The sequence below is a fragment of the Setaria italica genome, chromosome II (assembly GCF_000263155.2).
Source record: "Setaria italica strain Yugu1 chromosome II, Setaria_italica_v2.0, whole genome shotgun sequence".
NCBI classification, from domain to species: Eukaryota; Viridiplantae; Streptophyta; class Magnoliopsida; order Poales; family Poaceae; genus Setaria; species Setaria italica.
Window position 1 is genome coordinate 10,836,551 of NC_028451.1, and position 13,114 is coordinate 10,849,664.

At 39.8% G+C, this 13,114-nt stretch overlaps 1 protein-coding gene across 1 annotated transcript; it reads right to left on the bottom strand.

The window, feature by feature from the left end:
• Positions 1–3,147: 3,147 nt before the first annotated feature.
• LOC101784780 (calcium-dependent protein kinase 18) lies at positions 3,148–10,596 on the bottom strand. Its single transcript, XM_004955972.3, has 12 exons — positions 10,125–10,596; positions 8,999–9,129; positions 8,536–8,577; positions 7,921–8,032; positions 7,742–7,820; positions 7,466–7,635; positions 6,700–6,826; positions 5,980–6,095; positions 5,779–5,886; positions 4,581–4,643; positions 3,756–3,929; positions 3,148–3,504 (listed from the first exon to the last, which is right to left on the bottom strand). Exons 1-12 carry the CDS (start codon positions 10,383–10,385, stop codon positions 3,349–3,351), a joined length of 1,539 nt encoding a protein of 512 aa, XP_004956029.1. The 5' UTR covers positions 10,386–10,596; the 3' UTR covers positions 3,148–3,348.
• Positions 10,597–13,114: the final 2,518 nt, after the last annotated feature.

Genomic DNA, 13,114 nt, shown 5'->3' on the forward strand with positions numbered 1-13,114 from the left:
CATAGTGACTCCCTTCTTCGGAGCAAAAATTGGGCAAGTCCAAGAATGAATGCGAGGTGGCACACCAACAGATACAATCACATCATGCGGTATCTTAGCATTATCATTGAGGTTAACTTTCACCACAATCCTACCCATGCGATTAGCATTTTCCCCTTCATCATGCTTAATGAACCTGTTAGGCAAGTTATGGTGCTCAATACACAAAGGAGAAGTGTGGATCATACGTTCCTTTAGAGGTATTCTATTTTCAAACCTCCAATAATGAATACTATCAACATAGAAAATGCTACATGTGCAACCCATATTCCAACCCACATCTATACAATGATTTTCGGTTCATGTCCTATAGAGTTTCTGGTTAGGGGTGAAATCCTTATGAGCTGCACCTGCAGCCGGAAAATCAACTCCCACGAGAATAAAAAAATGTCACCACTGACTAAAAAATAACCGTGTTAGACGTAAACGTTTCCAAAATGAAACATTTCCATGCAAACCTCAACCTATTATTGCAATTTTTTTAGAGAACTGCTCTGGTTCTCCGGATTGAATTTGTTTGATGTTTCTTATGAAGATGGTTGATGTTAACACTGGCCTGGTGGTGCCGTGATCCAGGATGCCTATTGCCTGCTCGGCCAGGAGGTGTGTCTGCGCATCTGCTGACCATTCTGCAGCCAGCGGACATTGTTGCCATTGCTTTTGCAGTTCTGTGCCACCGCCAAGGGATACGAGAAGGTTACTGCCCGTCGGTCACTCAGTCTAGATCCAATCATGGGCATGGTGTTCTTTTGTGCACAGGCCGGACAAGGTAGTGCGAGCGGGGCTGGACCTCAGCATGAAATTAAACTAACTAACAAACTGGTTTAACTAATCACATAAGATTCGTGCAACTCTTTCAAAAAGGAGCACTGGAGAAATTCTCTTTTTTTTAGGGATCGGCCATCAAAAGAGACATACACACATCTTATAGCATGGTCGTATGCTCTAATGGTGGTATTAGACCTGAGCATTTCTCGGGTTGGACCAGACTGAAAAAAGCCCGGTTCATTTCGAGCCAGGCTAAAAATTCTCAGGTATAATTGGCATGCTATTTTGACTTAAGCAGGTCGAGGCGTTGCCTCATGAGTTGTAAACGGAAGCGTTCCCTTCTCAACACCAGGAACAAGTAACTGTGAAATCCTTATGTTGGCAGGGACGGAGGGACATCAAACTCATATTAGCCACTGTCTTTGGATGTCATGCCAGTGCCTCTCCACTGCCGCAGTTAATTAGTATGTACTCCGTGCTTTAATTAACTAATTTCTCTATGCCCAAACGGAGCCTAATGTGACATTAGAGATGAAGGTGTTTTGGATATCTACTTCTTCCTCGGTTCGAAAAATAAAGACAGTTTAGCTTTGTCCCAAGTTTAACTTTCTTAATATTGATTAAGATTATAAAAAACGAACTATCTATATAATCAAATTGGAGCGTGTTAACGCGCCACTAGTCGTGCATTGGGTGAGCGCGCAACTCCTTTGCCCGTCCAATCGTGTCCGTGAGAAACAGCACAATAATCACATGTTTTTTTTGCCATGCAGGACAGTAAAGTGGAATCGTGGAGACTACTATCATGTTTTATTTTGTTTCATTTTCTTTGAATGATGGTAACTCCCTCATTAAAAATCCTTTTTTTAATCCGTTCCACAATTATGTTTCTTACGATGTGGTCTACGAAATGAGACCTATATTCTATAGGTTTTGAAGTAAATTTCTTTAAACTTGCAACTTATATATAGCGGTACTATCAACTTATGTAGAGATTGTATTTACTCATGTAGAGTTTGTGTATCAGCTTACATAAAAAAATAGTACTATCAATTTATATATAGTACATGTACTAGGCTATGTATTAACTTACGTAGACACTATATATCAATTTATATCACCATAGTTATTCCACTTATGTGCGGTTTGTACCATCAACTTAGATAAAGATAATGTATGACCAGTTCAATAAAGACAATAGACAATCAACACCGTAAATGTAAACCCTAAAATCTTAAACCAAAAATTAAAATCCTAAAAACTTAGATTCAAAATCAAAACCCTAGAAAATAAATGACATGTAATAAGTTATGTTGTATGTCATACTCACACAAAAATTTATTGCAAAAAGACAATATGGCAACTTACGTGGATATCCCATTAATAAATTTAGACATAAGTTGATAGGGTAGTTATATATAACTTGATGATACTTATAAAATACTATTTATTGTATTTATTCTCAAAATACATACAACATGAATATTATTAATTGTATTTATTAAAGTATATAACAGTGGAAATAGAGTAAAAAACAAACTACACATGAAAAAGAGTTAATCAGGAAGGCATGGAAGATGTGGACCAACGGAGGAAGCGAGATGTAGTCAAAGTACATACAGCCCAACAAAACGTGCGTGCTCACGCAAAAGCCAATCAAACCTCTTCGTTTTGCACACAGCCCAAAGCAAGCACATGCTCGATCCCAACTACGTGGCGGAACAGCCCACGTTTGAGTGCTCGCGGGCTGCGCACTCCAACGCAAGCAAAAGCCAACCAGGCCCTTCATTTTGCACGCGACCTAAAGCAAGTACACGCTCGATCCCAACTAGAGCTAGCGGAACAACCCACGCTTGAGCGCTTGCGGGCCGTGCGGGGTCGCGCACTCCAGCGCAAGCACGACTCCGCGCGCGGTAGCTTTTTTCCAATCAAATTAGTTTTGACTTAAAATAAAACTAAAGATAAAAAATGAGGGAAAGCTGGTTGAGCCTTTTTTAAAAAAAAATACATTTAATTTCTTTTTTCTCGAATATGTAAGAAGAGAGTTGCGCATCTTTATATTAAGAGAAGAAAAGGATGGTTCAATTACAAAAGAAACATCACATCACCTCGGACCAAGAGTGAAGGATTCTTGAGTTTTGACAAGAGATTCTTACAGAAAAACACTCACAACTATGACCTGACCGCAACATATCTAACAATCTATGCAGTCACCCGTCCTGAGTCCAGGGTTGCAAGCCCTTTGGCTCCAGCCCTCGGTTTTGATTTAAATTTGAATTGACACACTCGGTTTCGTGTTCTCATCAAAACTCAATCGCAGAACTTGCTGGAAACAAACGAAGCCGGAAGCAAGTTCACGTCTAACCAGACGTGAAGTGCACTGATTGTATAATATGTCCTCAAGGAACTACAGATCTACTCCATTTCATGTGCACTGATTGTATAATTTACACCAAGAAGCCTTTCCGGCAACAATTCTCAATTTTACATGTGCAGACGAAAAACGTCTCACCAGTTATGTGAACCACGAAAATTGCAAAACTATGACATGCGAATGCCCCTCGGAGTTTGTACAATGCGTGCACTCATGCTTGCAGTTTTCAAGAGCCTACGGAATTCATCTAGGCTTATTTTGCCGTCTTTGTCAATGTCAGCCTCCTCAAGGAGGGGGTCAATAGAACCCTTCATTCCTGTATGCTGTAGGCAAAGAAAAAAAAATAAGTCAACGACCAGCCTGATATACATTATTAATTCGATTTTTGCACTATGTAACTATAACATTAATAATGCGATTACTATACAGTAAAAATGAAAAACCATAAATGCATGAATAATAACTGGGTTCCTGTACTCGTAACAAATTAAGGAAGTACAGCAAAGATTGAGAGCTATGTAAATGTAACCAAAAGAACAAAGATAATAAACTCTGGCAGTTTTCTTAAGCATACCATTCTAAGTTCATCAGATGTGATATAGCCATCGCCGTCGACATCAAATTTATCAAATGCAGCTTGAGACAATAATTTCCACTTCTCGGTATCATGTTCCACCAGCTGATGAACGTGTAGTGTTGCCGCAACAAACTCTTCAAAATCAACTAGCCCATCTGTATTACTGTCAATCTGCCCGAGAATGGAATATTGACTGTCAATTTCTGAAACTCCAATGAAATATGTAACTTTATGCATTACTGCTAAAAAGATTAAAAGACAGCCATGTTTTGGCCATACAGATATAGGAAGGGCAGTGGATGTATCTGCATCATTGCAACCAAATAAAGACATCACGGAAACAAGCACTTAGTTATAGCGACTTAAATACATACCATACCATTCTTAGGAGTATTAAAAAGCATTCTTACAGTGAACATGCAACATATACCATTAATTCAAAGAAAAAAGAACAGTTGGAAAATTATTTTAGCAAATCTCATTATCATCATTCAGAAGTTGAGAGACAAACAAAATGTCATAATGCTTCCAAGTTTCCTACAAGAAATTGTATAAGTATGTTAAGATATTATAATCATGAAACTGTAACAACATAACGCATAGGTTTGGGAATTTGTGAGTTGTGGCCCAAGGCTGCAAAGCAGTATAGTACATAAATCAAACAGACTAAGGGCCGAAATGGGCTAGAAACAAGGAAAACTGCTACATACATAGACACCTTAACAATACCACACTCAAAATAATACACACTTTGTTCCAAACAAGCATGTCCCAGTAAACATGAAGACAATACTGCTACAGCATAAGCCAAAGTAAACATACCGCCTCAATAATCTCTAAAACACGAGGACCCTTTAATCTCCAGGGAACATCCTTTGCAAGAGCCTGCAGATTAGTGTTTAAACCACATTATAATGATTGATGAGTATAAGATCAATCACCTAGAACACAGGCTCTAGAACAAAATAGGGTATCTAACTGCTTTATAATTTTGTCTGATCTTGAGATGAAAATCTACCACATGGAATTTATTTCTTTATTCTGAGAACAAGAAATATATATCAAATTTATAAATAAATAGCACTGGCTCTGTAAACATTTGTAAGTGTATAACACTAATCAACTTTGACCAAATTAACATACTCTAAAAGGGCATCTCTTTGGAACAGATGGAACAATACAAAGGTCAAAAATTTTTTTTGCAACAATTGGTTATTTGAAGCATCAACTGACAATTGAAAGAACTACATTCTTTCATTTTAAGATAAACCTGTTTCAACCAACTTGCTTATGATAAAAACGGATACAAGTTAATACTTTCTTGAAAAATCGAAACTACTTTGAAGGAGAAAAATCCCATCCCTACGATGGTAGTGGTTTCAGTTATTCCTGGCAGGAAATAGTTTACAACGACCCATCTGTGTACAAACCATGAATATGAATTTAAAACTACTACCAGTTTTCTCTTAGAAGTTGTCAAAATTTGTTCAAGTTGACAAAATTTTCCCTGTTCTTTCAACCTGATATAAGTAATCAAACCACATGCAGTAGCCACGAAATATGTGCCAGCACATGCAATTATATAGGACAAGATTCCAAAAACTACACCGCAGAAAAGAGAGATCTTACTAAAAACAGTGCATATGTTGCTTAGAATACTGGCACGTGATTAGTCTTGTGGTGGGCAAAACAATAGGATATTGACATATTGTGACAACACCACTAGCATGGCTAATCTTGAGGTAAGTCTTTAGGTAGTTTGGAGAGAAATCTTGAATTAGTTCAGCCCGGTGACAAAAAAATTCAGCTATTCATATTAATCGTAGATCACATTGTATCTTTTCTGATGCAATAGTTAACATTTAATCTGGTTTGCTTAGGTTGCCAATAACTGTGAACTCTGATAAGAATCTTACAATTGAGAAGCTCATTCTACATAGTCCAGACTCCAGAGTTAAATGTTAGAAAAAAAAACAGTTACTTGAGGAAACAATTAGCAATGACATCCAACAAAACTAACCTGCTTCAGTTCCTCCAGACTAATGGTTCCATTTTTGTCAACGTCAATGGCATTGAACTGATCACGGAGATCAGACAGCTCTTCTGAGTTTAGTGTAGATGCTAATGCCTACAAAATGTTGTATAAATCTTTGAATTGACTTGAACAAATTTCCTGAAGTAATGTTCAAGATCTTCAAAAATTCTGGCACCTTTAACTTACCCTTAAAGCAAATTGCTTGAAACGACTATATTTCACAAACTGCCGCATATTATGTAATACTGATATATCCAAGGGTATTTCAGATGCCTTTCCTCCTTCTCTCACCCAATCATGTGCTGGAGAAAAACATAAATTAAATAATAAATAACTTTAAAAGAAAAATACTAAGCTATACCTAGTCTACAATAACCAATCATAGTCAGCAGCAAACGCTCTGTAGTCACTGATGATAGTAGCATCCTAGTTAGGTGGATAATATTAACAATAGCACTTGGAAGATTTTACCAGCCCTTGGTCATGTCACCTACTATGCCCAACTGCGAGAAACGACAAAAGGAAATTTCTACGAAGTGGCATAAACCCTAAACATGGACAAAAACAAGGAGCGAAAAAATCAGATGCCCCCACCCCAAAGAAGAGAAACTAGACAACGAGCCACTGGCACTAGTTTCACAGGATATACTGCAAACCCATATGCTTTGGTCTAACTGTGACCACCGAATAGCGATGTACGATCCCTCATATAACCACAAACGCATTATTTTCTGTTCTAAGGGTACTAAAGGTATATGCCTTTAAATATGATCCATCTGATAGTTATCCAACTGTCATGTTGGGAGTTTACATCTTGGCGCCCTTAACAGATTTGTATTAGTTATGCTAACCATATTAGCAAACTTAAAGAGTTCATATTTTTCAGGATGGTTCATAGTCACATACACAATGCCTGGGCAGCAGTTAGTCTTGCACGGGGATCCTTAACTAGTAACTTTTGTACAAAATCTTTTGCAGCTGGAGTAATATTTGGCCAAGGCTTGCGGCGAAAATCTGGCTTGTTTTTTAAGACCTGCAGTAAAAAGAAAATAGCAAAATATTTTTCAGGATGATGACAGAGAATGCAGCAGAGAGGAGTGCTAGGAGAAGTTCTGTAAATGTTGGAGCTTAGTAGGAGAGTACAGTCATAGAGCGAAAGCGTAATAGAGACATTTGCTACCCTGTTCGGTTGTAGAAAAATCAAAAAGAAAAAAAAAAGAAAAAGGCAAATATCCTGGATCCAAATGGATGCAGGACGCAGTATTTTGCGATATGCTGGGAACTTTCAGTGGTATTCAAATAACCAGACTGTTTTGTTCGTATTTTGCCAAAGTCGGAACTTTCTATGTTACACAACCAATTTCTCCAGAAAATAAAGCATATGAAATGGGTGTGAACCTACAAATACTTGTTTTCACGCAATGTCAAATTATCACATTATAAAATAAACTACACATCAAAATATGAAACTACATCTTTGATGCTTATGTAAAATCAACATGAACCATAATCATCTACATGGAATAGATTTTAGTCTGTATTCAATTAGAAGTAGGAAATGATATCAAAATGTAGCAACATTGTAGAACAAAAGGAAACTATTTTTAATATATAGAAAATGAAAAAACACGTAAAAAATTGTTACAGAACAGAGATAATTTAGGCTAATAACCTCTTTAAATATTCCATCTTCAGTTTTGTCCCAGAAAGGTCGTCTTCCACACAGCAAAATATAGGTAATAACGCCTATACTCCAAACATCAGATTCTGGCCCTGACTTACGCTTGAGTACTTCTGGTGCCACATAGTAGGCACTTCCGACAATGTCACGGAATTGCTTTCCTGCAAAAGCACAAAACAAGGTTTTAGACTTTTAGTGCAAGCTATAACCAGCACATACAGTGATAGTCATACAGGGAAAACTACGAATAATAAATTAAGAACACACCTGGTCTTATGAAGTCTGAAAGGCCAAAATCTGTAGCCTTAAGGGGTGAGTCCTCCTTTGTTGATTTGAATAGGAAGTTCTGGAAACAGAAAAAAAACATACCAAAAAGTTAGGTACTCCTTTTTGTCAAAATATATTATCAGTTACTCTTAGAATCATCGTATACTTTCAGAGTATACCTCAGGTTTCATGTCTCGATGAACCAAACCATGCAGGTGGCACTCAGCTGCAACCTTGAGCATCTGTCGGACAATTACTGCAGCATCTTTCTCGCTATAACGGCTATCTTTCCTGTTTGGAGGCAAAATATGTGAGTCCCAGCATGGCAGTTATCTTCTACAGACATCAGAACAAAAACTCTTGTATAAAAAGGGTATATAGAACATAAGACTAGAATGTCCTTTTTTTACTGTTGCCGAAAAGTGACTACGACATTCCATCTCAATCTATCAATAAATGCTATAAATGCAGAGAGGAATCAAACTGTGACTAAGCATAGTAGGTTCAGTTATATGGAAAAACTATCCTTCAGAAAATAAATCAATGTCTGTATGGTCCAACAAAAAGTTTGCCAGAATAAAAAAAAGGCAAAAATTCAAAGAACATATTTTAGAATGAACTCTGAAGTGAGAAAGTATACGGCAAAAGGAACACTTAGTTGAACAAAAAAGGCAACATCTTAGCTCAATATTGCACATACAAGCTCAGAGAGAGAACAAGGAATGAAATATTTCTGCAATAAAGGTAGCAAGTAAGAACTTTCATAAACATCTAAAGGGTATAATATTTCTTACTTGGCTAATATCCGATCAAGTAATTCACCACCCTCACATAATCTGTCAGAAGGAACACATCACAGAAAGTCAGATGTTTCATTAAAGTGATAAACAAAGACTAAAGATTGGAAATCATCCAACTTGCCAACAAATCTGAGCCTCGTTTTCTTTCATCCCGAATTTTATATAAACCAGCACTATCATAGGGAATACAATATTATGGGAGTTTGAATATGATGTCATTGATTCACGTCGTTAAACTCCCAACTACCCCCAGGCCCCACTTAGCTCAACTCCTTAAAAGTTATGGGAAAAGTTTCTAACAGAAGTGTAATCAAACTATGTAGCCCACTCTACTTCATGTCTGATTGGGGCTCTCATAGAATAGAATCCATGACCGTTCAGGGTTCATGCAGGCCTTGTACTTGCAAAGGAAACATCAAAGGTTCCTAAAGAATTTGAGAGATTTTCCACAACTTACTCCATGACTATATACACATAGTTGTCATCTTCGAATGCATTGTAAAAATGTACAACATTTTCGTGCCCTTGCAAGGCCTTCAATATTTTAACTTCTCGCTTTACATCTTCAACAGCAACGGGAAGAACCATCTGCAAGGAAAATAGATCGTGCATGTTAAGTTAATTCAGTACGTTTTATTTTGCAAATATGAGTTAATTCAGTATGCTTAATTTTGTAAATGGGTTAGTAAAGAACTTTCTTGATATTACGGGCAAATTGCAGTGGCTATGATGTACCTACACTGAATATAGAGAGAAACAGCTGTAAAGGCGAATATCAATAATCTCCATTTGGACAAAACCGCAGAAAAGTCCAACATGTTCCCAATACATCTATGGTACTGCTACGGTCTAAGGCCAAATCAGAGCTGCTACTAGCTAACTTGCTCTAGAACGGTGGACAGCCTGCTGAGCAAGGACAAGTTGGCATATTGCCACTATTAACCATGCATAGCTACCAGCCAACTTCAGAAACCAGAACCAACCATCGGTCCTGATCTGTGTAACATTCATGAATGATATATATCCCTTACTTGCATAAACATTATACTGATCCAATTATCCAAAGATGGGCAGCTCTCCAAGACTCCGACTTGTCGCGGAAAAGGAAACTTGCCCAAAGTAGCTTTATCTGTATAGGAATCCCAAATAAGCCAGTAGTACGTCGTTGTTTGGGACTCCTGTTTCTGCCGATTCGCCATGTGCAGTCTCCCCAGACAATTGGCATTTGGCAGCTTGTGCTAACTGCTAACAACTTTGCATTTGCTACGACACCACCGTGGGTACCACCGCAGATTCCCGCAATTAGCTTTGCTCTCCGGACCTCCACAATCCACGTGGTAAACGGGAGGCATCCCCCGCAAGCTCGGCCAGGCTAGCATAGCTGTCGCGACACGGCCCGAGGACGTGTCAGGCGTGGCCCACCCGTCAGCCAGACACGACCCTCCTCGGCTCCTCCGCAAGAGCCAAGAGAAATGGCCCCGCGACAAAAAAAAAAAAGGAGGAGGGGGTGGGGGAGTGGGGAAATGAAGGTTGAAGGCTCGGTCGCCGGCGAGCGGAGAGCACGGGTCGCGGCAGCACAGTACCTTGTTCTTGTCGATGCGCTTGACGGCGACGCGATCGCCGGAGGCGCGGTCGACGGCGGCGTAGGTGTAGCCGAACTGGCCGTGGCCCAGCAGCTTGCCGAGCGAGTAGCGCGCCTCGAAGTCCTTGTCGTAGCCGAAGTCCGTCCGCTTGCCGCAGGCCACGATCCCGCGGCTCCTCTCCCTCTTCCCCGCCGCGCCGCCGGCGGCGGCGGGCCGGGGAGGGCTGTCGGCGGCCGCGGTGGAGGAGAAGCAGAGGCCCATCGTCGTCGTCGCCGGCTCGCTGCTCCCGGTCCCCCCGCAACCATCAACGGAATGGGGGATTCCGCGGGGGTCAAAGCCGCAGGAGACTTCGTCGCTGTCCGCTCCCCCGCCCGCGGCCTGGTTTCGCGAGTAAGAAAATGGCGGTGGCCTTCCGCGACTCCGCGTGCCGCGACGCTTTGAGTTGCCCGTGATGCGGTGGGGACGAAGGGCGGGGGGACCCGCGTGGCGGCGGGGAGCGCGGGTCGGGAGCCCGGTGGGTTTGGGTTCGGGTGCGGGGTGACGTGGCGTGGGGAAATGGGGAGGAAAGGAAGGCGACGCGATTTGGTGCGGGGGCGTTGGTGACCTGGTAGCAGCGCTTGCGCGTGCTGGAGCTCCCGGGTCACGGCCCGCCACGCGGAGAGAGTTTTTTTTTTTTCGTTTTCTTTCCTTTAATTAAATTAAGGGGTGTTGGGAAGGAGGGTCTAAATTTTAGCCCCGTCACATCGAATGTTTGACACTAGTTAGGAGTATTAAATCTAGACTAATTACAAAACTAATTATACAACCTCTAGACTAAATCGTGAGATGAATCTATTAAGCCTAATTAGTCCATGATTTGACAATGTGGTGCTACAGTAACCATTCAATAATGATGGATTAATTAGTCTTAATAGATTCGTCTCGCGATTTAGCTTAGAGGTTCTACAATTAGTTTTGTAATTAGTTTAGTCTTTCTAATTAGTATCCGAACATCCGATGTAACAGGACTAGAGTTTAACCCTGTTATCAAACGCATGGGAGACCGGGGCAGCAGCAATTCGGCCTCTGCAGGACTTCGATTCTCTGTAATAGCATTGCGTTCTGCGTGTGTACTTTGTATATTTTTTTTTATATACGCTGTCTATCTGGTATCTGAGATACGGGGAAAATAGAATATCGGAATCGAGAAAAGAATGCGATCAGAGGATCCTGGAAAAGAAAAGAAAACGGAGGATTAAGAAATGCAGGAATAAGCGGATGGGATGCGTGAACGAGGAAAATTGTGCGATTGCGACAATCATAGAAATGACGCGGCAGTGTACTAGGAAAAAAAGAATACTTGTGCACGTTTCAGTATCACCCTACATGCTGGAATATTCGTTGAATAAAATGGAAATTTGTGACGTATGTACTTGGCTTTGTTATTAGTATGAGGGTACAAGCGAGAGGAAAGGAAGGGAGATGGTCCAGTGCATGTGACTGTTATTTAATATTTTTTTCAATCATTTAATCTCAATGATGTCTTGCATACGCGAAGGTATGGTCAAAATTTTCTAACCAATTAATTCTTTAAGGGCATCCACAGGTAGAAAATTAAATATGCCACAACTTAGTCATATTTAGGTCCATCTTACATTTTTTTGTTACATTCAGTTATAAGCCTTGGAACGCGGAAATAGCTATATGCACGTGACTAAATTATATGGCAAGCGTTACTATGCGAACTAGTGTAAATCTTATTCGTGCTTCCAACTGGTCGAGTTTAGTTATTTTTTCTTAGTCTTTCTTTTATTTACTAGCTGAGCTGCAGTCTCTCAGAACTGTGATCTTATATTTTTCTACTATATCAATAAAAATCTGCACTGTCTTATGTGGTTCGTTAAAAAGAATCTTATCCGTGCTTTGAATTATCATTAGTCGTGCCACCAAGTCGTCAGATCTGGTGGTACGTACACAAGGATTCTTAGAACAATATATGATAATACATTAATAGGATAAAATATCAAGTTGCAACACCATATTAACTTTTTCCTTGTAATGGAAAAAAAAAGGGTTTCATATCTTGAACCATAATATATACATATATGTCACTGAGGGATCTTCAAACTAGTAGGACAATAGAAAGCTTCAAAACTTTTCAGTGGAGCGGTTGGCGCTTTGTTTTTTATTTTTCCCGTGAGCAACTTGCATTTTTGTTTAGTTGGAAAAAATGACCGATATTGCAGTGCACGTGCTAAAGGTTCCTGCACATGCACCACCACCACCACCATAATGATAATTTTATGGAAGTTTCATGCACATTAAATACACTGACATATCAGCTAATCCGGTGACGTGGCAGAAAATTTAAGATGAGAGAGAGGGAAGGAGGTTTATTAGGATGAAACTTTGTAACACTATGAAACCTTCTGAAACTAGCATTAGGGACTAGAGAGTTTCATCTCATCTCATCTCATCACATCCAATCACATGTCTCGCAATTAAATGGTACGTCCAACTTATGAAATCACGAAATGAAACTCTGCATTGGGAGACAGTGTTTCATTCATCTACTCAAACCTCTTTTGATGACATGTCAATCTTGGAAACCGCGAGATGAAACTTCCCATTGGGAATAGCCTAAGGGCAGTCCCAACCCAATGACCAGGATAGTGTTCATAGAATTAAATGAGCTGCCACCTAGGATAAAAGATGATGTGGCAAGGGAGTAAATGAAGAAAGAAAAGGAAACTAGATTTTGCATGAGACTTAGTTTCTACACACCATCCAAGATATAATGAGAGATGAGTAGTATTAAATTCAAAAATGGAATAGTGGTGTTTGCATTGGAAGAGTAATGTTTAGTACTAGTTTCTTGATGATGTGGAGCTTATGAAAACTATGGCTAGTGTCTTGGGTTGGGACTGCCCTAAGGAGGCTAAATAAATTAAGTAAATTGCATATCTCAAATTCAAAAAACTAGGGCGCTACCTGCAAACCTGTAAAACAAA